Source organism: Phacochoerus africanus, chromosome 10 (assembly GCF_016906955.1).
Source record: "Phacochoerus africanus isolate WHEZ1 chromosome 10, ROS_Pafr_v1, whole genome shotgun sequence".
Lineage (NCBI taxonomy): Eukaryota > Metazoa > Chordata > Mammalia > Artiodactyla > Suidae > Phacochoerus > Phacochoerus africanus.
The window spans coordinates 85,144,809-85,170,844 of NC_062553.1; the positions used below are offsets into that span (position 1 = coordinate 85,144,809).

General features: G+C 38.1%; 1 protein-coding gene across 5 annotated transcripts in view; it reads left to right on the forward strand.

The window, feature by feature from the left end:
* Positions 1-26,036, forward strand: part of INPP4B (inositol polyphosphate-4-phosphatase type II B) — a 694,433-nt gene that overhangs the window by 370,549 nt on the left and 297,848 nt on the right. For all 5 annotated transcript variants that reach the window (XM_047798897.1, XM_047798899.1, XM_047798894.1 and 2 more), the window contains 2 exons: positions 8,827-8,945; positions 10,967-11,083. In XM_047798897.1, the coding sequence (XP_047654853.1) occupies positions 8,827-8,945; positions 10,967-11,083 (236 nt within the window). The remainder of the gene's footprint in view (positions 1-8,826; positions 8,946-10,966; positions 11,084-26,036) is intronic.

Below are 26,036 nucleotides of genomic sequence, written 5' to 3' on the forward strand. Positions count from 1 at the left end.
TTTATTATCAGAGTGTTGCAGGTGTTAAAATTCTCCTTACGAGGCTAAGTCGCCATTGAAGATGCAGAGGAAAAGGCAGAGTAGAATGCACAGCATTTAACTGACAGAAAGTTAACTCAAGCTACTGAGCTATTGGTAATAAATAAAAAAATAAATAACCTTGGAGTTCCCTTGTGGCTCAGAGAGTTAAGGGTCTTACATTGTCACTGCTGTAGCTCCTGTGGCTGCTGTGGCTCAGGTTCCATCCCTGGCCAGGGAACTTCCACATGCCGAGGGCACAGCTAAAAAGAAAAAAATCTTCATCCGTGGGCCACATCTTGTGATCTACAGATCTGACTGACCGATTAATCAAAAACATGAATATGGAACAAATAGCATTAATAGGCAGCAATAGGCACATTATTGTTCTGGACTTCAGCTAACATGAGCAAAGTTTAAGTCTAATGCTAGTGGGCACATAATTAAGTATGCAGTAAACTAGGCTTCCTGACAACCACTCCTGTTTTCTCTGCATGCTTCCTTTATTATCTTAATTGAGAACAACCTGAAGTTATATTATATTAGCATTTTATTGTTGTAATAAAGAAGCAAAAAATCTAGCATTATTCCAGTATGTCTAAGGAATCTTTTCATTAGGATGACTTTATGTGTGTGTATTAATTCCTTGGATTGGTTTCATCTCATACAACCTTGAACACTGACTTGTGTTTTGCCCTCTAACTTTCTAGAAACCTGAAATTAACTCTGTTGGTTCAAGTTATTAGGGTATGCTTATTCTTGAAAAGTAAGATTTTAATTTTGAATTTGGAACACTAATATTTTGAATTCAGTGTCTTGAAAGACAAAAGAAAACAGCAAAAAAAGAAAGATAAAGTCCAAATTTTCTAATCACATTTTTCACACAACTTTTATACAATTCTTTAATTTTCCCAGAAAATATTTCTTATGTTGGCAGCTCTGCGTTGTTCACATACTCTTTAGGGAAGTATGTGTAAATTAAAATCTCCCACATAACAGTTAAGGGAAAAATAACACATTTTTGTTTTATTTCTATGAAGACTTGAGAAATAGTTACTTAACTGAAGGGGGAAGCTGTAGTTGGTTAAAAGAGATGTATTTCTGACCACTAGTCCCAAATTGTATAAATATACATGTGATGATTTTGAGAACCTCATCTTTCAGACTGTGAGAGAAACATATGGTAACAAAGACATTTGAGATAGCAGAAGAGAACATACATGATAAAAAAAATACCAAATGAGAAAAATTACAGAAAATAGATTCTGTCAGTTGAAAATAAACTAAAATGAACAGGGAGGGCACGGTGTGGTACGAGGCTCAATGAATTAGAGACTCCTAAAGATTCTACGGAGAATATGAAATGAACATGGTAGAATGGACATGTATCAGCTCAACATGATATAGAGCCACCCTCCTCTAAGAAATAGCTTTAAGAAAATATTCCAGAGTGAATAGCGTATTCCTGACTATGAAATGCTCCTGTGTGGCTCTGAGTCCAGGACACTGTAGATTCTGCCATTTTACTGTGGACAACTGAATTATCATGGAATGAGGAGCCTTGGGAACAAGGCAGTATTGTCTTCTGAATCCACTTAGGAGATCTGAATTGTAGAGGGTGACAGCCTAGGCTTCAGAAAATTGCTATCTTAAAACTCTTGAGAGAAAAGAAAAAGAAAGAAAAGAAAGTCAGAAGAATCTGAAAATAGGAAAGCCGATTATACTGGCAAAGTAACTAGAGGGGCTTATCAGGCTTTTGAAGTGTTACATCTATCTAGGTAGGATGTGAATTGACTTACTATAGATGCAATCACTGGTCTAGAATGGTTACTGTGAAACCATGTACCAGAGTCCAGTATTTTATTGGACTGCAAACACAGCTCAAGTTGGCGCATCAGTTGATAAGTGGCATGTAACTTTCTAGAGTACAGGGGACAAGGATATATACGTGACATTTTTGAGAAACCTGAGCAAATGTTAAGAATTTGAGAAGTAGGAGTTCCTGTCATGGCTTAGTGGTTAACAAACCTGATGAGTATCCATGAGGATGCAGATTTGATCCCTGGATTCACTCAGTGGGTTAAGGATCTGGCGTTGCCTTGAGCTGTGGTGTAGGTCTCAGACCTAGCTCAGATCCTGTATTGCTGTGGATGTGCTGTAGGCTGGCAGCTGTAGGCTGATTCAACCCCTAGCCTGGGAACTTCCATATGCTGCAGATGCAGCCCTAAAAAGACAAAAAGAAATTGAGAAGTAAATAAAAAAACCACATTCTAGGCAGAAAGAGTTTTACCCACAGCTTTAGGGAAATGGCCAATTTGCTTAGGAATGGCAAAATAAGAAGAGTGCTAGTAGGAGAGAGAGCCTGGAGCTAGATGGTTATTTCCCTAAATCCCTGTTTGGATCAGGCCACTCTTCTGTTCAAGATGCCCTCCATCCTCCGTACTCTGCCTATTTGCCCTTGAGGGGCATGGCTTTCTCTCTTCCATTTTTCCTATGAAGAGTCTGGGAGGCAGATATAAGAAATGAACTTTTGTCAGAGGAAACTTCTTGTTTCTATCAGACTATATGGATTTGAGCTGTAACATTTATTTTTAATTGCAAGGAAAGAAGCTTTATTAGCATTCACAGTCTTCCTTTTTTGATGAAGGGATGAACGGAACAGAGGAGCAAGTCTGTTCTTCCCAAGGGGTCAGGGAATTCTCAGTTGTTCAGACATGCCTGCCTGTGGACCAGCTTTCTCTAAGTAAAGGAACACTAACCTCCCAGATAAATCCCTGCTTAGAGGTTGCGTTTACCATTTATGTGTAGTACACCTGACGGCAGACAGAAAATAAATAAGGCTTTCTGCTATTTGGCTTCTCATTTAGAAGTGCCTGTTCAGAGGTGAAATTAAATGTGCACATCTGATTTCACAGAAGGCATTATATTAATGATACCTATGATTTCCAAGATTAATAAATAATCCAGTATGGGGTTTAAATTTTTTTTTTGTATTTTTCTATATGAAAACAAGAAGGTACCAAAAAATCCACCAGTATAGACTTAATAAAATGCTTTTATTGAAAAAGAATAAGGTTTTACAAAATCAGGACCAACCCGAAATATCTTGAGCGTTTAATTACTATAGAATATTAACTAGATAAAATCCATTTTTGTGTTAGTGTATGACAATATTCCTACTAAACTTAATAAAAAAGGGCCTCTAATGTGCATAGCATGCTATATATATTACTTCATATAACATTTATAACAAATCTATGAAATTTGTCCTTTTGATTCCATTTTATAGATAAGACAATAGAGGTGGGAAGAGATAGAATCATTTATCCAAAGTCACACAACGCCTTAGGCTAGATCGTGATTTCGAATACAATTTTATCCCGAGTTAAATTTTTTTTCTTTAGCCTCTATTTGTTCTACTGTATGGTTTCTCCTCTAAGCCCAACTTTCCTTGGGCTAATTTTAAAACAGAATTGTAGAGATGTGGGAATTGTTGCCCAAGTACCCCTCTTCCACCTTCTCTGCTTGTGGCCATTGCTTTTTTCTGAATGGCAGAAGATAAACATGAGAGATGAAATGGAGTGGGTCAAGAAACATGACTTGTATTTCACAAAAGAAAGAGTTCTTAAGGAAAAGAGACAGTTGCATGGAGCTGATCTTGAAGTTGTACTGCCTCAGTGGCTCAGGCCACTGCCCATGTGAAAGCATATGGTAGGCAGCTCTGCTTATTTGCATACTTTATATCCAATTTGCATTATTCATATCCAGTCCAGGTCTTAGAAACACTAGGATTTGGCCAGTGCTGCTAAATTAAAGGCACCTGAACCAACAGTTGTGTTCTACTTCAAATTGATTTTTGCTGGGACTGAACTCTCTAATAGAAGAGTTGAGACTTTTGGGGCTTCTAGCCAAAGTTGGCTAGAGTGATAGAATGGCTGTTTGGACTCAATAGACTTGACATGATTCAGAAAGGATGGTTGCAAAAGCAGAAAAGGGAGGAGTTCCCACTGTTGCTCAGCGGAAATGAATCTGACTAGGGTCCATGAGGATGGAAGTTCGATCCTGGCCTCACTCAGTGGGTTGGGGATCCTGCATTGCTGTGGCTGTGGCACAGCCTGGCAGCTGAAGCTCCAATTCAATCCTATTCTGGGAACTTCCATATGCTGCAGGTGTGGACTTAAAAATATAAATAAATAAAATAAAATAAAATAAATAAGAAAGGGTGAGGGATAAATTAGGAGTTTGGGGTTAACATACATACTACTATATATAAAATAGATAACCAACAAGGACCTACTATACAGCACAGAAAACTATATTCAATATTTTGTAATAATGTACAAAGGAAAGAATCTGAAATTGTGTGTGTGTGTGTGTGTGTGTGTAACTGAATCACTTGGCTGTATCCCTGAAACTAACACAAAATTGTAAATCAACTATAATTCTTTTTTTTTTTTTTTCTGCACCCGAGGTATGTGGAAGTTCCCAGTTCCCAGGCCAAGGATTGAACCTGTTGTGGTAAAGCTGGTTTACCCACAGCCTTAACCCACTGCACCGTGAGGGAACTTCAACTATACTTCAATTTAAAAAATTAACAAAATAAATATCAAGTAAAGGAAATGATAGATATTTTGTAAAAACATTATTTCATTATTTTGGAATAGATAGAATATTAACTCAACAGGAATCTGAAAACCTCTGTCCTTTAGCTTCTGGGTTCTCAAATATTTGAGATAGGCATACAGATTTAGCTGACACAGTGGCCAGGATTTCAGGTTTTGGACAAATCCTCAAATCAAGCCACCATGGGCTTTTATTTCTTCAGGCAGTGATTTTGAACGGCAGGCCTCTCTTTGGCCAGAGCATGGATTTCCAGTTTGCTCAGTGCCTAGCCCTCCCCTGGAGGGATACTGAAGCTGCATTTAGTTTTATCACTATACTTCTATTGAGGATTCCCTTCTGGCAGAGCAGGAGCTGTCTGAGTCCTGGACACAGCTGAGTTTGTGATGCCTGTGAGCATCTCACTCACCAGCACTGACCGTGGAAAGTGAACTCTGTGTGGCCAGTTACTATAGCAAAGTTAACAGGAAAAATAGTCACTTGTGACTCTGCTATTTTTTTTTTCCCTAAGGAAAAGTTTTAAATTATAGCTTGAAAAATTACTCATTTTTTTTCATTTTTCCTTTTTTCATTAAAAAGTAGTCAATTCAGTGGACACAAACACATTTGAATCCCAACCCACCAATATCTTGTATGTTTAACCCCCACTGGGCTCTGAAAATTCTTTTAAGTCACCGAGTCCAAAACAAAGCCAGTAAAAAGGCAGAAATAAAAGTAAAAATCCACTGACGAATGCATGATTGCAAAGCGTCATTCCTCTGTTACTACCCATGTGAGTCAAGAACTTTTAATTAAACACGACAATCAAAGCAAAACCTGGAAGCATTTTTATTTTTATTTTATTTCATTTTTTTTAGTCCTATGAGTTGAGAAAGGCCATTTACCCAGGTCACTCCCTCCTAGAGTGGCTTCGTGTGGGTAATGGCAGTGCGTACATTTGACTTGGAAGAACAACAGGACATACTTCCATTTCTGACAACAAGTTTTCAGGTTTCTTTAGTGGCTGTGGAAAAGTTCCTGTGCAGGTTAGACTTGATGGTGATCCAAATGAGTGATGTCTCCCTGAGCAATCCAGTCACTCATGATTTATCACCTCTCCAGTGGGATGGTTTCAGTATGTATAGATCCAGAGTGTGTATGGGTTTCACCTTATGAAATGCGATGACTCATGTCCTGGTTGGGCATTTCCAAAGAAATATTGAAGCTAGTGACCACTTTTAAGGAGCTGTCTGACTATATGACTAAGTCAATAAAAACCATTTTACAGAAGAATAAAACACTATTGGTAAGTGTTGGCATTGATATTGGTAAATATTAGTATAATGATATTAGTAACTTTTATTTTACCTGGAGAAATCCTTTCATAAAAAGTATTTGATTTCTTTAAAACTTTTTGTTGAAGTAGAGTTGATTTACAATATTGTGTTAGTTTCAAGTGTATAGCATAGCAATTTATTGTGTGTGTGTGTGTGTGTGTGTGTATCTTCAGAATCTCTCCCCTTATAGATTATTACAAAATATTTAGTGGAGTTGCCTGTGCTAAACAGTAGGTCCTGTTGGGACTAACATATATATGTTATGTTATCCCAACTTCCTAATAAATATGTATATATTAATCCCAATCTCCTAATTTATCGCCTATTATCTTCCGTAACTCCCCCTGAGGAATAGGTAAATAGATGAAGAAATCAAGTTTGACAATGTCACATAAATAGAAAATGGTGAATCGGGGAATACAGCTCAGGGATTCTGACTGATGTCAGGGTCTTTCCCTAACGTCTTGCTTCGTAAAATTAGGGATAATAAAGTATCTGAGTTGTTGGGCAGAAAAGAGATCTGGGCAGCCTAAGACATGACTTTAGTTGTTGTTGTTTTCTTTGCCTCTTTTTAGATCTAGACTATAAAGAAATAGATAGTGCCATTATGGTTGTTTTTGCTTCATCAGTACTGGTGGATCTGCAAATGCAGTTGGACAGAACATTTGAGTTTAATGGAGATTTTCTGTTTTTATTAGAACTGAGTCTTAGAGGTTCTCTGATAAAATGAAGAAACAGCTGCTCACTTCTGAGAAACAACCACAGCCCACAATCAAGCCTGATAAGAAATAAGAAAAGAAGTAACTTATTTTGAGCAAATGTGTCATAAGTTAGTAAGGTAAAAATGAAGCTATCAGCAGAAAGTAGACAACGATGAATGTGTTTGAAACAAATTGACTCCAACTTCAAAATCTAAGGACAGATATATGTCAATATCAGTGAACGGAGGGAGAGCTGTATACTGTGACGAGAAAGCCAAGAGAATGAGTGATAAAATTAAACATTCATTAGGCAAGTGGAGGAAATGATCAAAATAACCACCAAAGAACAGTAAAGACTAAATCTTTTTTTTTTCCCCTTCCGGTGATACCTTGATATTATCAAAACCTTGCATCAGTGTTTTCTAAAATTGTAGATCCCTTGGGTTAGACAATAAAGAATTATGGCAATGGGTCTTCTAAAGAGAGGTGTCCTTGTGCAGGAGAGGAATTTAGTATGCCAAGAAAAGAAATGGAGCTGCTGGAGTATGATGCAAGAAAACTACCAGAGAGTTCTAGTAATATAAATGTGACCACTTAATATTTCTAAGCCTCTAGTTCTTAGTATGTCAAATCAAAATAGTAATTCAAAGCTCCATTTTGAGAAATAAAGAAATAATTGGCAAACAGCCTCAAAAATAATGATGGCTAAAAAAGTTATTTTTTTTCATGCATGCTTTCCTAAGTTTTCCTGTATGGTTAGAGACATGTGGTTTAAATAAGGAAAATTTGTAGAAAAATATATAGGCATAAAAGGATCTCAAGGTCTATCAAGAAGTTAAGTTAAATAATTTGCCCAGCATCACTTAACTGGTAGAACCAGCTGAAAATCAGGCCTGTTCCATTCCAAAATTCCTGCTTTTGCCTTTATCCTATTCTGCTTCTACGAATGAGCTGATTTGTAAGGATGGAAAGGTGATAATTACACTTACAATATTCTTTGCTTTCAAGTCTTAGGTTTAAGCCATAGTATCTCCGTCCTAGGAGATGAAGGCCATGTGCAGGGCTACAGAGCCACAATGTAGCTTAAATACATGGGTCCTTCTGTCCCTTTCTGCGCTGGTCAGATGTGTGAGATGTGGATGGTCTAGAGCCAGGCACACTCCCACTCTGAACCCAGGATCCTGGGCTACTTCTCAGTACCCCTGTCCCAGCCTCCACCTGTCCCCAACCACCAGCTCTGCTTAACTGATCCCTGGTGAGGATTCTTTGCATTATCCTTAGCAATCCAAATGCAGGTTGTAAAATTACCATTTCAAAGCCAGATGGGGAAACATAGGGGGAGGAGACCTTAGACTGGCAGTAAAGAATTTTTTTTTTTTTTTTTAATTTTTCTTCCCCAAGTGGTGGGAATGATGTGTGGGAGGAGAAAATATTCAAGTAAATGTGGTATGGTGAGGAGAGTCTGTAATATGAGCCTGGTATCACAAGGGAAAGTTCTTACTTTTGTGGCCCCTGGGCAAGAATTAACCCATCCTTTCCCCACATTTCTGCCTCTGGACTTGGCAGGGATCCCTGACTGGAACGACGGACAACCCCTTTAACCTCCCCCCACCCCACCGGCCCCTAGCCTGGGGCTTGTGTGCTGCTGTGATAGGGCAGCCTCCCTTTCCTGTGTCTGTCCCCGTGTAGGACACTAGGAGGTCAGCTCTAGCGAACAGATAGATAAGGACCAAGTTTGTGGGTTCCAACATCTGAACTAATGCAGCCAGGGTGCACTAGGAGCAGCTGTAAAGTTTCCCGGATGTGGCCCAACGTCGTAGACTTAGTCTAGGAGAGTGAATTAAAGCCTAGGGTTTAAAGACTAATTAAAGCCACTCAAGACCCTGAGCTGTGTGTGCACAGTTCCACGTTAGAGCTGGGATCCCAGAGCAGTCGAGACTTGCAAGAACTGCACATGTGGTCAGTGGAAATGAATTTTCAATTCAGCTCGGCAGCACGTGACTTCCTATTTCTGTAAGGTACTTCCAAGGGACTTCCTCTGTAAACTCAGCCCCAGTCCCAGAAGATTTAATTCCGCGCCGCGGCTAAGTTGACTTCCACCCTGGGACAGACGCTTTCCACTGAGATACAGGGTTAGTTTCTCCTGTTTCTCTTTCCTTTGCCATTGCCAGCTTGCAAGGATCTTGTGGCTCCCGTCCGTGATCGGAAGCTGAATACCCTGGTGCAGATCGCAGTTGTTCACCCCGCCGAGCAGAGTCTGACAAGATACTCCTGCACGGAAATTGTGGAGGTGAGTGTGCTGCGCCTGCCTTCCTCTCGCTATCTCTCAGTCGCTCTCTGGATTTGAGCAAACAGCCGAAGTAAGTTAGATCATAGCCTGCAGCTCTGCTGGGCTGCTACCCTCTGTCCTTTCGGAAAGCGTACCTGAGGTTACTAAGCACGCCTTTGTAATTTACCAGAATAAACAAATGGGGGGGGGGGGGGAAAGAAAATTTGCTTTTTTTTTTTTTTTTTAAAAAAAGACCTACTTTTCTTTAGAAAAGAGAAAGAAAACCACACTTTGAATCTTTGAATAGAGTACCAAAATTTGTGCGGGAAGCACAAATTTTACATTTTAAAGTAAATGGAATGAATATTTCTTTTGGGGGGGAGGAGTTTTAAAGTACCCAGAGAGGTTTTAAACCTAAGTGTTTTTCCCTTTTCATTTTTGTCCTCTATTCTTCAGACTGTGAGGAAACTTCATATTCTCTGCTGGCTGTGGCTGTCTTTTTAAAAGTATGATGTTTTATGAAGAAAGGTAGATGATTAAACACTGTAATATTCCTAGGCAAAAGGTGTAAATATTACTCATGGATGGGAAATTTCCTATTTACATTTATTGTAACTTATATAATCCTCAAAATGTGTCAGGAGGAAACTTGTTATTGTGTTGGATCAGATTCAAAAGAGGAAGTGTTTCCCTTTTAATTATTTTGTTCTCATCACACATAGTTCACAGCCTTAGTGACTGAGAGAGAATTATTTAAACATCTGAGACTAAAGAAAGTGTCCTCTGAACTCCTCAAGCTTTGCTTTTCTTAGATTCGGGGGCCCTGCGTGTTTTACAAAAGGAGTTCCTCTGTAAGAGCCTAAGTTGCCTCCCCCAGACCTGGCTTGCTCAGTGCTGTTGGGGGAATAAATGATTCACACTAAACTCTACTCACTTCTCTAATGGGAATGGCCCAGATCCTGCACGTAGCCTTGAATCTGCCCTTGGGAAACTTGAGGTTCTAATGCTGGTACAGTTTGTAGTTAATAAACAAAAATAGTCATATTCAATCATTGAAAGAACGCTAAAATTGTAATATTGTTCATGTATGTGAAAAATATTTTCAAGCATTATTCCAGCTTAATTTGTTAAAGTATTGACAAAACTTAAAAGGAATGATCTCTTCTGACACATTTATTTGAATATATACAGTTGTCCTTGACTCTTTCATTCACTGCCTGTTCCAAAATGTCTAACACACAGTACCAAACAAAAAGTGGTATTTGTTGAGTGAAAGGAAGAAAGCAAGGAATACGTGAATAACTTGAGCTTCCATAGACAAGTTTACAGACCTCTAGCAAACATCTCTATGATATTCAGCAGCATACATATTTAAACATAGAAATAAAATTTAATGTTGGATGTCAGCTCCCTAAAAATGAATTCTTCGGCCTGGAAACACCCTGTGCACTGCATGCTGAGCTAGTCATTTCATAGCCCCAAATCCATCATCTTTAGTTTCTTCCATTAGTTTTCAAATCAGTCTAAGGGGAAAAAACAACAACAACAAAAAAACACAGCTCAACATCTAAAAACAAATGAACGCTATCAGAGCATCACTTGCCATTGAATCATTGCATACAGGAAATAAATGGACAGCGTAAGATTACCAAATGGTTCTTGAAAAGAAAATAGCTTCCTTTTAATTTGATCAGTCACGATCTTAGGTTATTTGCATAAATCACAAGTTATGTCCATTGAATATATACTACATGCACTGACAATTGACCCTAAGGAAGGGTTCAGCATATAGTGAAAATAAATTGTTTTTCAGGATATTTTAGCAGCTCTGACAATGATGCAGCTCTGTCAGTACTTTGGGGCCCAGGGCCAAGTGGTTCCCCATGTGCATCATTTGGCAATTCAGATCTCTCTTCTAATACAACTATTTCCTAGAAAAGCAAACAGACCCAGACACTTTCTGCATTCTCCTGTGTCACCGCATGCTGTCGACTGCAGTTGCTGCCTTATTGAATCAAAGTTGTCTGCTTGTGCTGTTACAGGGAACAAGAGACCCACTGTTCTTGACTGGTGTCACATTCCCATCTGAGTATCCCATCTATGAGGAGACCAAAATAAAACTAACAGTCTATGATGTCAAGGATAAGTCTCATGACACCGTAAGTACTTGTACTTTTTGGGAAAAGAAATGTGCTTTTCCCTTTTTTGGGTTTTCGATCTAACTGACGTTTTTTTCAAAGAGGGTCTTTGTACTGTGTTTATGCTAGTCTTATGTTTATGGTTTGCTGGGATTTTTTTTTTTTTTCCCCTCAGACTCATTTGGCTTAGTGCCACATTGGCAATTGGTGAGCAGCAGCAAAAGCTTTTCAGAATGGGTTTTCCTCCTTTTCGGGAAGGCTGGCTGGATGTCTTGGTTTACATTTTTATTATTGTTGCTTTAAGGAGTTGCTGAAGGAGTAACATTGTGGATAGAAAGCAAGTGGAAAAGAATGAATAACAAGTCACATCTTTCTAGATGTTGTCATTATGGTAAAGTGGGATGGATAAAGTGCTCTGCTTTCACACTTTATGCTTTGACCTTCTGAATAAGCAAAACCCTCTCTGTTCCTCTGATATTCCTGGCACCAAAGCAGAGGAGGAAGTAACTGCCAGCACTAGGGCAGAAGCTTTCATTGACCTCTTTTACAGGAAGGTCAGGTCAAGTCCTGATAGTCTTTTGTCCTTCAGGTTTCCTCCAGGGTCTCACTTTTCCCTCCACTTGAATCAGTGGATTCAAGTGAGACCATGAGGTCCCCAGGCACTGTCTATGGAGACCACCGTGACAATCCCTGGATAGGAGAGAATGCTATTGGTAGATGTCGGGAAAGGGTGGTTTAAAGGGAGCCCTCTTTAAATCTCCTCCATTAGCAGGAATTTTTGTCTATTTTCAAGGTAGGGGGAGGTGGAGGGAAGCTATGGCAGTGGTGATATCACAGTGAAGGACAAGCCAGGAACCACTTCCAGGGCAGGTAGGCCAGTAGCTTCCGGGAGAATTCTGGCTGAAAGCACAGGGATGCTGGCTGGGCCTGGAGAGCCACACATACCTGGTTGAGGGGAAATGCACCTTTACACTCTGCTCTCACTAGGCATTTCTGTCTCTCTCGTAATTCTTTCTTTCTCTTCCATTCTTTTCCACAAAATATATAATATAGGTAGATGGGGATATTTAATAGAGAAACGAACGTTCTCTACTGAAGGAATTTCTAGTCATCTTAGCCCCAGAAAAGTTCCTTTCTTTCAAATGGCAGAAGAAAAGCACCTAGCTGGAATAGAAACAGTGATGGTTTCTATTTCTGAGAGTTGTTGAGAAGGCAGACTGTCTGGTGTCTGTTCCACTTATTAGCTTTGTGACTCTGGGAGAGTTGACTCTTGATGTCCTTCTTTCCTCATTTATACTTACCTGATGGGGTGGTTGTAAGGATTAAAGAAGTTAATATGTATAAAATATTTGGAAGACTATTAGCTACAGGTTAATAAGTGCAAGTTTATTATCCTTGTAGTTTTGGCTGTTGCTTCATGGTTCCTCATAAATAGTGGAAATCAAATAAAGGAATATAAACCAAAGTCTTTTTTTATATTGACTAATTGTTTTTTTCTTAAGTAGCCCTATATTTATTATTTTTGACTTCTTTGAGGAACAGGGGAAGATAAAAATACTTGAAGAGACAAACACTGGGGTTAATACCGATAATCAAAATGTATGTGCTGGGAGTTTTAGTTTTTCCTTTCCATTACTTTTCCTTAATTTTTTTCCTTTTTTTTTTTTTTCTTTTTAGGGTGGAGCCTTCTGCATATGGAAGTTCCCAGACTAGGGGTCAAATCAGAGCTGCAGCTGCTGGCCTCCACCACAGCCACAGCAATGCCAGATCCTTAACCTACTGAGTGAGACCAGGGATCGAACCCATGTCCTCCTCATGTATACTTTCGGGTTCATTACCACTGAGCCACAATGGGAACTCCTTCTTTAATTTATGAAATAATGTGGAAGAGGAATGAACTGCGATTAGGACCAAAGGCTATGCACAAAACCTAAGGCATGTTTTTTTGTTTTGTTTTGTTTTCTTTTTTGCCTTCCACCAAGAAAAGAGAGAAACGGAAGGAAATGGGGAAAAGTCAGAAAGTTAGAGAAAAGAGAGATATGGTTCAAATGGCTGGTGGGAGGAGGTAACACAACTGTTCAGAGACATGATAAGCAGAGAAATGATCAGGGTGAAAGAGAAAGTAATGCAGATTTTATGGGATTTTTATGTTTTTCCAAGCATGTGATCAAATTCAGTGCTCCCAACGGTCCCAAGGTGTAGACGGGACAAAGGATATAGAAGGCACAGAGTTAAAGAAGCACTATGCCACAGAGATGAAATTGTTGAACCCGCTGGTTTATTATGTCCTTAGAAATATCAGAGTTAGAAATAATTAAATACCGAAGGTGTTCCTATCCAGTTCAATCTGCCTCATTTAAAATGTGTGTGTATGTTAATGCTTGAGGGATACATAATTAGCATACTCATTAATTATGCTTTTTGTTGGCTTCTATTCTGGAAACTCGTTAATTAGGTTCTTTTAAAGACTTTCTTCCTTGATCCAGAGGTGTTATCACATAAAAGTATTGAACAAACTTGAATCCCTGCTGTGAAATAGGAGTTGTGAAATTTGAACATGCTTAAGAAATGCAACCAGCTTTCATTTACCAAGTGCTGTTAATTAAGGCATAACTTCTTCCTTAAAATAACTAACAATTAGCTCTGATGATGGAAGTGTAAATAGAAACAGAGTTCATTAATATGCTAATAGTCCCCCATAGACAAGTAGTATTTATCCTGGCATCTTTCTCTTACTTCTTAAGTTTTTTTGTTATGTTTTGTTTTGCTTTTTGTTTTTTTTTGTGTGTGGAGATGGATGCAAAAGTGGGGAAGGTAGCAAGTGGTTTTAAAGTACAGTTTATAATTATGGGCGCTTAAGAACCTAAATATTTTAAGATCATAATACTTTTAAGGATTAAGAAAAGAGATTATGAATATTTATGTGTTTTGTAAAATCACCAAATTATGTTCATGTATTTTAAAGTAGTTTAAATATGTGATCCAAGTTAACCATTGATCGTATTAGGGCAAGACAATGAGATTATCTCTACTGGCTGAATACTAATTAATTGAGTCAGGTAAGTTCTTTGTCTTTTTCTATTGAGTTTATTATTACTTGGAATCAGCCAAATAGATGTGTTACTTTGCCTTCTCATTTTTTTTTTCACATACATATCATATTAAAATTTTTCTTTTTTTTGGTAGTTTTAGGGCTGCACCCATGACATGTGGAGGTTCCCAGGCTAGGGGTCGAATTGTAGCTGCTGACCTACGCCACAGCCACAGCAACGCCAGATCCCAGCTGGGTCTGTGACCTACACCATAGCTCACGGTAACGCTAGATCCTTAATCCACCGAGCAGGCCAAGGATCAAACCAGCATCCTCATGGATACTGGTCAGATTGTTTCCCCTGAGCCACTACGGGAACTCCCATATTAAAAGTTTTTAAAGAAATATGCTAACCTTTCGTCTGTGTCCTTAATGTGGATATTATCGACTTGTTCTTGTAGTCCTCTAAGCAACTGAACCTAACATTATTTTATTAAGTAACTTCAGCAGAAATGCAGTTAATTATTGTATAGGATAAGAAGAGTCTAACTGTTGATTCAGAATGACTACTATTTTCTCTCTACCACATCCTTCATCCTTCCCCGTCTTTGTAGTCAGTCCCTCTCTGCAGCAGATGCATGGATAGTGCTTGGCAGGTAGGGAGGCAGGGAGTTAGGTCATAATTAAAATTAGAGTGACCTTTTTGTGATTTTCCTTACCATGAAGGAATTATCAAATTTTCTCAGAATAGGCAGTTCTAACACCCAGCTCTTGGGTGGAGACTTTAATGATTGAAATTGAAGCCCATGGCTAGAAATATGAGAGGCCAAGTTCTAACACTGGAAGTTGATGTCTTCTGGGTGTCTGTTTGTTGTATGCTCTATCTTAAAAGACTTGCAAACTGAAACGCATAGACAAAAGTGTTTTTACCACATCATTTACAATGTTCAGCCCTAGGGGATCAAGCTGGGCATCTGAGTCTATCATATGTTACAGCAAAAACCCAGAGGAAGGATAAATTTTATAAATGAAAAGAACATCACCATCCAACCCTTCTCTCTTTTCCTTTCCTGCCAAGCAACATGGTGTTTTGGAAAGTACTGAACAAGATTGTTTCGGTACTATTTTGAGGTCGCCCCTTCAATCTGCAAATACATGATTAGGTCACAAAACTGTTTTTGCCCATGGTAGAAATTTAGATTTCAGCTTTCGTTTGCAGGAGGGCGTACTGTCCTCATTCCTTTGGCTCTAGGGTTAAATAAATGTTTGCCATATCTCCAAATGGTTGGATTTTTTAGCTTATTGGACGGGTTCATGTCTACTAGACACTGAACATTTCTCGGATGAGGATATATGTCCTAAAACATTTTTTTTTTATTGCCAATGACTAGCAACTCTCCATTTGTATCTTTTAGACAGAGTGATTTACCTTAAATTTATTCTATATGTGCATCACATGTCCAAAGAAATTTAGTTTTGGTATAATTCCCTAGGCAGAATTATCCAGTTCAGTTTTTCTGTTTTTCCATGGAAAATAAAACCCTTTTCTGTGTAGTATACTTTGACATGGCTTAATTTTCTGCATCGACTTCTTAGATATTTAAGTCTATACCTGTTAAGAAATTCTGTGGCCAGCCTTCTGTTCCACTTGAAAGATATGGTACACTGGAAAAGGAAAAAGAAATTAGATTATTGATTAATCAAACCAAGCACCATGTTTAATTTTAATTTCTTCTTTAATCTCCATAAAACTTCTTTGAGACAAGTATCATTGTATCCATTTTAAAGATGACGAAATTGGGATTCTGAAAATGTAAATAGGTCAAGTCAAAGATCCTTTATTTTTTTCGTGTGACACTTTGGTACATAGTTGATAGGATTTCTCTCATTTTTCACTCACACAATGCGATATTTTTACTTCAACTGACACTTTAAAAGCATTTTTCATTTGGAGCCTAAGAATTGATTAATCGAGGGGGAAAAATCAGTATTCAAATATCAGGGAAAAAAAAACAAAACATTTTAAGCAGTTAAATTAAGCGTGTGTAAACTACTTGCAGATGTCTGAAAAAACTTTATAATGAAAGGGCCAATTACTGTTCATGAAAAAATAGTTGTTATTGCTTGCTGTGAAATGGCTAAATTTATGTCTTGTACTTTTACTCTTCGCACCCCAGACCTTGTTTTTACCTTATAAGTGTAGTGTGTGGTCCTTTCAAGCTGTTAGTTCACTCAGCCTTGGCCTTTTGGAAAACTCCCAAAAGGAGTGATGGAGTTTTAAATGGGAGTTATTGGTTCCTTATAGATGTCAGTCAGGGTTCTAACATGTTGCTGACTTTCATAAACAACTTCTGCACCTTTCTACCCATTGTTAAGTCATATGTATTTACAAAGAGAATATTTAAATTTCACCGAAGTATAATTTACAGCCAATAAAATGGAAAGATCCTATGTGCTCAATTTGATGAGTTTGACAATTGCATATGACCATGTGGCTGCTACCCAAGGCAAGATGTAAAACATTTTTTATCATTCCAGAGGTTCCTTTGTGTCCCTTTGCAGTCACTTGCCACCCACCACACCCAGAGGCAATCGCTTTCCCAAATCTACCAACACAGATTTGTTTTGCTTGTTAAAATTTATATGAATTAAATGCCGTAGTATGTGCTGTCTTGTATCTTGGGCCTTTTGCTCAACATACTGTTTTTGAAATTCATTCACGTTGCTCTGTGACCCAATAGTCCACTGCTTTTTATTACTGAATGGTATTATTGTAGTGATACAGCACAATTTGTTTATTCATTCTCTTACTAATTGCTTCCAGCTTTTGGCAATGATGAATAGGTGTCTATGAACATTTGAGTACAAGTATTTGTGTGGAATTGTGCTTTTACTTTGGGGGGTAAATATTGAGGACTACAATTGTTAGATATGGGTCAGACAGGTATTTAACTTTTCTAGAAACTATTCCTCAAAGTTATTTACAACTTTATTCTCCTACTCTTAGTAATGCATGAGAGTTCCAGTTACTCCACCAGCAATGATATTGTCAATCTTTTCACTGAGTATTCTAGTGGGTATGAAAGAGTATGTTATTGTGATCTTAATTTGCATTTTCTTGATGACTAATTGTGTTGAGCACCTTTTCCTATGCATATAGGCCACTCATCTTTTTGACAAAATTAAGTGTCTGTTCAAGTGTTTTGCACATTAAAAAAAAATCAATTTTCTTTTCATTGTTAATTTCTAAGAATTCCTCATATTATGTGGATACAAGTGCAGTTTTGTTACACCCTACCGTGGTACAGTATGTTACAGTTTTGATTTTTTTTCCCTGCTCTTTGGCTCATCTAATCATTTCCTTAATGATGTATTTTGTTGATTAGAAATTTCAAATTTTTTCTTTCATAGTTATGATAGGAGAATGTTCTCTAATATTTTCCTCCAAAATATTTTTTATTTCTAGTCTTTACATTAGGTCTAAGATCCAGCTCAAGTTATTTTTTTTTTGTAATAGAAATGAGATAGAGATCAAATTTATTTTCTCCTATGTGTATATCTAGTTATTCCAGCATTATTTGTTAAAAATACTTTTTTCTCCGTTGAATTTAGTTGGTCCCTTACCTGGAAAATCACTGTCTCCTGAAGCACAAGGGTCTATTTTTGGATGCTCTGTTCTGTTCTATTGATCTATTCCTCTAGCTTCTTGACAATAACATGATAGTTATTACTTCATAAAAATTCCTAAAATCTGGTGTTTTAAGCCCTTCATCTTAACCAGCTTGTTATTTTTATCAAGGTATTTGTTTTTGCTTTGCCAATTCTGAAGACTTTTGTCTTTCCATACAAATTTTAGAACAACTTGTCAATTACTTTTAAAAACCTATTGGAATTTGGATTGAAATTGTATTGAATCTATAGATCAATTTGGAGAGATGGACATTTTAATGATAGTGGGTCTATTGATCTATGATTATGGTATGTGTGTCGTCCTATTTTTTTAGGTCTTTAAACTTTTATCAACAATGTATTTGTGCTCAATATACAAGTCATAATAATTTTTAGACTTCTTTCTAGGTATATGATCTTGTGTGCTAATGTAGAAGGTATTGTTTTAAAAATAGAGTTTTTAATTTTATTTGCTAATAGGTAGAAATACACTCATTTCTGTATATTGACTTTGTATCCAAGGCTGCAGCCTTGCTAAATTCACGGATTAGTTCTAAAGGATTTTTTTTATAGATTCCATAGAGTTTTGTAAAATACATAATCATGTTCTATGTGAATAATGAAAGTTTTATGTTTCCTTTTCCAGTCATTGTGCATTTTATTTTTCCTTATTGTACTGGCTAAGTTGGAGTTTTAGTATTGCATTATAGATCTGGTAACAGTGGAAATCCTGATTTTTGTTCCCATTCTTAAGGGAAAAGTGTTTAATGTTTCACCACTAAGTATGATCTTAACTGTAGGTTTTTCATAGATGCCTTTGATCAGATTGAGGAATTTTCCTTCTATTGATAAATTTTCTGTTTTTACCATGAATGATGTTGGATTGAGTCAAACATTTTCTTTTTGGTGTGTTTTGAGATGCTTAAATGTTTTACTTATTTATTCTTAGTGTAGTGAAGTACCCCTTAATTTATTTTTGTGTGTTAAACCAACTTTAGCTTCTCTCTGTGTTTTTTTTTTTTTTTGTCTTTTCCAGGGCCCCACCTGCGGCGTATGGAGGTTCCCAGGCTAGGGGTCTAATCGGAGCTGTAGCCGCCAGCCTACGCCAGAGCCACAGCAACGTGGGATCTGTGCCATGTCTGTGACCTACATCACAGCTCACAGCAACGCCACATCTTTAACCCACTGAGCAAGGCCAGGGATCCAACCCGCAACCTCATCGTTCCCAGTCGGATTCCTTTCCACTGCGCCACGACGGGAACTCCCCAACCTTAGATTTCTGAAGCATTTTTTTTTTTTTTTAAACTCACTGCCTTCCCACCTCTTTGCCAAACTTCAGCCTAGTGTTGGGGGAATCAACCTCTGCTCCTAGGCCCTCACCTTAGAGAAAGCACTGTGCCCTTGAGCAGTGAATCTCTTGCTCCCATGCTTCTTTGGACTGTCCTCCTGCATGGAATGAAGTTCCAGGGGAAAAGATGAGGGATGGGTGAGACTCAGGCTGCAGCTAGTGCATCTAGGGATTCAGATCTCTCACACCAGGCCACATGTGCTCATTAAAAGTTCATTACGAGTTCAGCTGGTTTCCATGGAAGACCCTCTTCTTCCTGCTGCTCAGCCAAGGATGATGCCAGCCCTGGCCATTTTCTCCTCTGCAAAAGGGTCTGTCACCATCTGGATTTCATTTCATTTGCATGTATATCCTCGGTTTTCTGATGGGTTTATTAACAAAAACTATGATTTGGTGGCATATTTGCTTTCTTCTCAGCTGAACCATGGGAGTGACAGTCTCTTACAACATTTTATATCTTAACCAGAAGCAGAAGTGCTACTTATTAAACTTCTTTCCTTTAGCATTCATGTTGCTCTCCACGTATCTGCTCTTCCATCTCTGTCTTTAATTTCCCCTCCTCTATAGTTTACCTATGAAATGCACTCCATTCTAGGCTGCTCTTTACATTGTTTTCCCTTTTCTCTCATATTGCAGTTCTTTGTGCTACTAGCTCTTACATACTTACAGTACTTGTTCTGTATCATCTATTCAGAGATTTTTTATTTTGTTTTTGTTTGGATTCCCACAATAGAGAAAAGGATATTCTTGGGTACCTCTTCACGTAGCACCAAAAATAAAAGTTGTTTGCCTGAAGAAGACTGGCTCTTTGACAATAAAATAAGAAAACAACTTTACTCATGAAGCAAAACAAGCTTCTTACAAATTTGGGGCAGAGGGTGGGCATAGCAGAGTGGCTGTTTGACTATGATGTAGCCACATTCGTATTTTATGGAGATCAGCACAACTGTAGCTTCAGTATTTTCACCCTGACTGTCTTCAGATGTGTAAGTTATGGAAACTTTGTTTAACCTAGCTTAAACAAACAAACAAACAAACAAACAAACAAGAAACAAAACAGCAATACTTGGCATTAATTTGCTTTTTTCCAATTCACATAGAAACGGTTAGTGAAGGCCTTTTCCCTTTCTCTTTCCCAAATGGAGCCACTATCTTCATGTTAATCATAAACATAGAGAAGCACAATCTACCCTGTGTTTTCTAGTATAATGATGAGATTGGTGGATTAGTAATCCTTGTAATATTTAAAGAGTGCTTTAAATTAGAAGTAGGGTTGAAAATTGAGCAAAGTATTTGAAGAGGCATCCCTCAGAAAAAAATAAATCCAAATGACCAAGAAACATGAAGTGTGTTTAAATTGTATTTTCTTGGAAACACAAAATTAAAATGGCATCGTGGTCATCAATTTTGGCTAATAAACTGGCAAAAAATTTAAAGACCATTGCTGGCAGGGATGTGGGAAAAAGTACACTCTTGTACAGTGATGATTAAATGTAAAATTTTACAACTTAAAAAAAAAAAAACAATCTTCCAGCATCTATTCAAATGAAAAGTAAGTGTACATTTTGATTTAGCAACGTCCACCTGATATATGTCAAAACACCAGTACTTAAGGGTATTTGGAGAAAAATGAGCGTTGCTGATAATAGTAAACCATTTGAAACAGAGTCTATGCCTTTTAGTAGGAAAAGTGTGAATAAATTCTGGCATATGCAAATTAGGGATATTATGAGACCTTAGAAAGAAAGATTAATTAACTGGAGCTCTAAGGGCACACTTGGAACATGATTCGTGAGTATCCATACATGCTTGGGAAAAGCAAGATGCAGAAAACAGTATGTAAATAGAAACCCATTTTTTTGAAAAAGAACAATGAAAAATGCCTTTACAGAGCTATGTGCTTTGAGTTTATAGTTATGCCATGCATAATTATGTATGCCTGTCATGAGGATGCAGAAAAATATAAGAGGATAAATGCAGTGGATGGAATGGGGGAGGAGAAGATATCAAGGGGAGATAAAGAGAAGGAAAAGAAAACGAGAGCAGGAGATAAAATAACAGTATAATAAAATAGCCCTGTCCATAGGCTTTCTGAAAGACTCCTTATTTTTAACAAAAGAGAACAAATATAAATTTAAAAAGGTAAGTGTCGTTTATACTACTTCCTTACAAAGTACATGGTCCTCAGGGAAGTGTCAGTTTTTCATCCTGAAGATTCAATACAGAAGGGCTGTCAGTGGTCTGGATGGGAGGGAACTGACACCTCTGAGTGGCCACCTAGAGTTATGCTGGGGGGTGTGGGGCAGTGCCTGGGGATGTCAGGGACCACTGTCTGGGATCATCTGTAGGGAATGAGGGCAGTAGCTGACATCACCCAGCCCAGACAGAGCAGAAGAGGAAGAAGATGGCAGTCATTTGCATTACTTGATGAAGCCCTGGGAACTCCCTGAAATAACTAGGGCAACTCTAGGGTACACAAGGATCTGCAGACACAATTGGGGGCTCCATCTGCTTGTACTGTGATAGTTAGTAAACCAGACAATGAATTTACACTTCCAGGTCCATCTAGGAGCATTTATATTTTTTACCTGCTAATACCAATCAAATGATCTGAAAATGGACCACTGGATTTGTGAGTCTAACTTGGACCCTGAACTGAGGGAGAGTTTATTTCTGCCTCAATGTATTTTCCTCTGAGTTATTGACCTCATGCTGAGAGTTTTCAAGAATTCCCCGGATGTTGCCATTTGTTCAGTGGCTTAAGCTGTGAGCGCCTGGCAGGCCAGCTCTGTCTTGTTCATACAGCAACCTTCTGGCACAGCTGTAAGTGCAGGTGGAAGCGTAGGGAACATTCTAGCTGATGGGGCTGATCCCTGAACAACCCATCGTGGTCACTGAAAATGCATGGCTTCCCATTCCTGCTTGTTTTGCAAAGCTGAAATGGGAGACGTTGCTAAAACATTTCTTTTGATTCGAAGGGAGGAGAAACTGGTGATTTAAAAGGTTAGTCGGCTTGGCTAAGCTCAGAATAGCTTTTAATTACCTTAAGTTTATATATGCTGTATAGCAGGAAGAAAGGGAAATTCTAAAGAAATCCAGGCTTTCCTTAGAGTCATTTGAATGGAAGGATAATTACAATTAGATTCGACCTGGTGTTTAAATTCATGTGAAAAAGTATTTTTAAACATTGGAGAAAAGTTGTGTGTGTCTACCAAGGCAGAAGATGAGGCCACATTCTGAAAAATGTTAAGGGACATCTGTTTCCATGTTAGAAAAGTTTTCTTTCCAAGTTGCTACGAGCCGGGCCACTCAGGTTTCATTGCAGTAAGTCACGCTATCTTTTACGATGTGCTCCTTGAAGATGGGGCTAAATGCTGAGGGACAGCTGTTCCTTATATCATGCCCTAAGGATTTCACAGTGTGAATTCACAGAGATATTGGTCTTTTATGTAAACGTGGGTAATAGTTTTTTTTTTTTTTTAACCAGGAGAAAGAGGTAGAGAGCAGATTTTGGAAGACACTATAGATTTGTTAAATTGGAAGGAGCCTATAAGGACATTTAAACTTTTAAATAACATACTGATTTTTTTTTTAAACTGCCATTTTAGTGTTTTGAAAAGGGCACCGATGGTCACATTGGCATGTTGGAATGTGGGAAAGCAATTTCCCCAGAAAATCTTAATTGGACAGGATGTAAGTATAAATAAGAGCTCACCAGCCTCACCCTAGACTGCCCCCACTCAGGGAATTTGGAGCATATGTTATGACTACAGTATTTATTTGCCTTTCATTCCTAAGTTTAAAATGAGGCATGGTGAAATGTGCACAGCAGCTTGTTCTGGCCTCCAAGCAACAAGGAAACTAAGGTCTCACATTAGAAACTCTGGATGTGTGCTTGTGTTTTGGTACCGTCTTTTTTTTTTTTTTTTAAAGAGTTAATTGAAGTATAGTTGATTTACAATGCTTGATAATTTCTGCTGTACAACAAAGTGATTCCTTTATACATGTACACACATCCACTTTCTTTCCCATTCATTTCCCACATAGATTATCACAGACTATGGCACAGAGTTTTCTGTACTATACAGCAGGTCCCTATTGTCCAATCATTCCATATACCTTGGTGTGCATTTGCCATATGTACACGGAGTTACCTTCACACATTTGTATATGTGTGTACATTACATAAGACTTTAGATTCCAGGATCGAGTTCATTTGTTGCCCAACAAGGTCAAAAGTATGCTTAAGGCAATGTTAATATTGAGAAAAAATTTCTTCTATCTGTAAAGAGAACCTTTCAGTTAGTATAGGCTTAAAGGCAGAAATATGTCTTCCAGATTCTGGTTTATTGCCTTCCCCAGTACACACAGCTAACAGTTCCTTCCTCCTGGTATTAGTTCCTCTGACTTTGAACTTGCAACCTAAACAAATATCTGAGAAAAAGCGATATTGAACTGCAGGTGAATTATTATCACAGACCACAAGAGGCATTTGAAAATCCACACAAGAGTTGGTGCAGGAACAAAGTTTCTAAATGCTATTGTGGGGAAATCATGTCCACACAATGTTGGAAACAGGTGTAGCAAGGACATTTTCAAACTCAGGACAAGGATACAACTCTCTGTCCCCTCAGGGATCCCTGCCAAATCATGATGCCACACTAAGAATGGAGAACATCAAGTTTAGAATCAGAAGCTCTCATTTCAGATATACTGCTTAGTTGTGTGACTTTGGACAAGTTATCTTTTTGGAGTCTCAGTTTCCCCAGCTTTGAAATGAGACTATAACCTGCTCTGTTTGCTGCTGAAGGGAACATGTGGAAAACTGATTTGGAAGCAAAAAGTCTAGCAGAAGTTCAGGTCTCATCATAATTTGCTGCAGGTATTATTTTTGTACTCAGGGTATTCTTTCCTGACTGACACTGGTACATTTCCAAGAAAAGGATTAATGGTTTCCTAGTATCCGACTCCTCAAGATTGACCGTGTTTCCAGTGAATTGATCAGTCTGGATATCTCGTCTGTGTTCTCCTGAGGTGATGTGTGACTGGGTGCTGATCCTGTACTGTACACCAGAGCTGTTTCAGTTTGAAACCTGTGAACAAAAATGAATAAGAACTACCTTTCTCTGTTTTTAATCATAGTATTTCAATAGCCCAATACTCTGTATTCTGATACTCATGTATTCATTTCCTGAGTGAGTATTTCTTTCCAAAAGGGGGGAAAGCTGCAAAAGATTATTATGACGCATGTTCACATTTTTCGTTTTGATGCCTGATTCTCATTTTTTGACTTGGGTTACAAAGGACACTGTGTCTATGGGTCTGTCTTCTGAAATCACACATGAGAAAGAATAAGAGATGGAAAAAAACCTTCTTCTTAAAGATTCACTTTTCAAATCATACTTATATCTGATGAGCTGACCAGAGAATCACCCTGTACCTTTTTTCACTCTTCCAACTCTGAGTCATTATCCAGTTTGATTTTTGAGACATTGTTCGAGCTGCCCTGGATGAAAGGCTTTTATGGGATTCTTTGACCTTAGATATAGCAGAAAGTAAAAATGGAGAATAATAAATTCTTTCCTACTTTCCCTACTATCTTATTTTGCTTACTTTCTCAAAATGTTTGTTAGATAGATGGAGTAGAATGTTTCTTCTCTAGTCTGACCTCATGAAATTCATGAATGCTTAACAAGATGAGATTGATGAGATTGTTTGAAGGAACATTTGAGACCATAGCCACCTAAAAGTTGTGGGAAAAAGTTTTGTTTATTTATTTTTCTTCTGTGAAGCAGATGGCCTAACCATTTAGACTCTCAGGAACACCAGAGATAAAATGGAAGAAAGGGCTTAAGGGTTATTAATTAGTTAAACATCAGACCAGAGTCCAAGTGGTTTTATTGGATGGTAGATTAAAGGAGAGGATTATCTTACCTGATAGCTATACATGTAAGTTCACCTTTTCCAGCAGTGCTAATTTTACTTGGGACATGACCGAAAATAAAGAACACATAAATGACATAAAACCGTGAATTACAAAGAATTTGTACATATTTTTACGTCTGAGTTTAGGTGTTAAAATACCCTTTCTGTTCTGTTCACTTCAATCAGGATAAGTCTACCTAATGTTGCCATGGAGCAGCAGTAGGTATGTTAGAGTTATTTGGTGCCTGTCTCAGGTTAGCCTAGTTACTGTATGTGAGATTTCCATGTTGAGGAACTGATATCCAAGAGGACCTAAGCCCAATTGTCAATCGATCATGAGATATTATCCTAGAATGTTGAAAATGTCAAGATAAAAATAGTCACAGGAAGAGAAGAGCTGTTTTGTCCGTGCCCATGGCATGTGAAAGTTCCCAGACTGGGGACACCACCAGCAGCTGGAGCTACTGCAGTGGCAATGCCCCATCCTTAACTTCCTGAGCCAACAGGGAACTCTGAGAAGAGCTATTTATCTCAATGCTCTTTGCTCTCATTGCAAGTTCCTAGAGATTATTTGCTCTACCATGTTTAGAAATGTCACAATTTATTAATTCACCTTAATATTTTATATTATTCTTTGAAATGTTAGCTATATTAAGGAAACATAAAAATATGACAGATGCACAGGCCTCTTGATATCAATTTGATTTTTGTTACTGTAAGTTTGACTTGCAGATGGGCTGTCCATGTAGAAATATCTAAGCAATAATTTGGAAATAGGCCCATGGAATGAGAAGAAAGTGACAAGATTTGTATCACCTGGAAACATCAATCTAACAGTAACTTAAAAATTACTTCTAGTGTTCCCGTCGTGGCTCAGTGGAAAGGAATCTGACTAGGAACCATGAGGTTTCGGGTTTGATCCCTGGCCTTGCTCAGTGGGTTAAGGATCCGGCATTGCCATGAGCTGTGGTGTAGGTCGCAGACATGGCTCAGATTTGGCG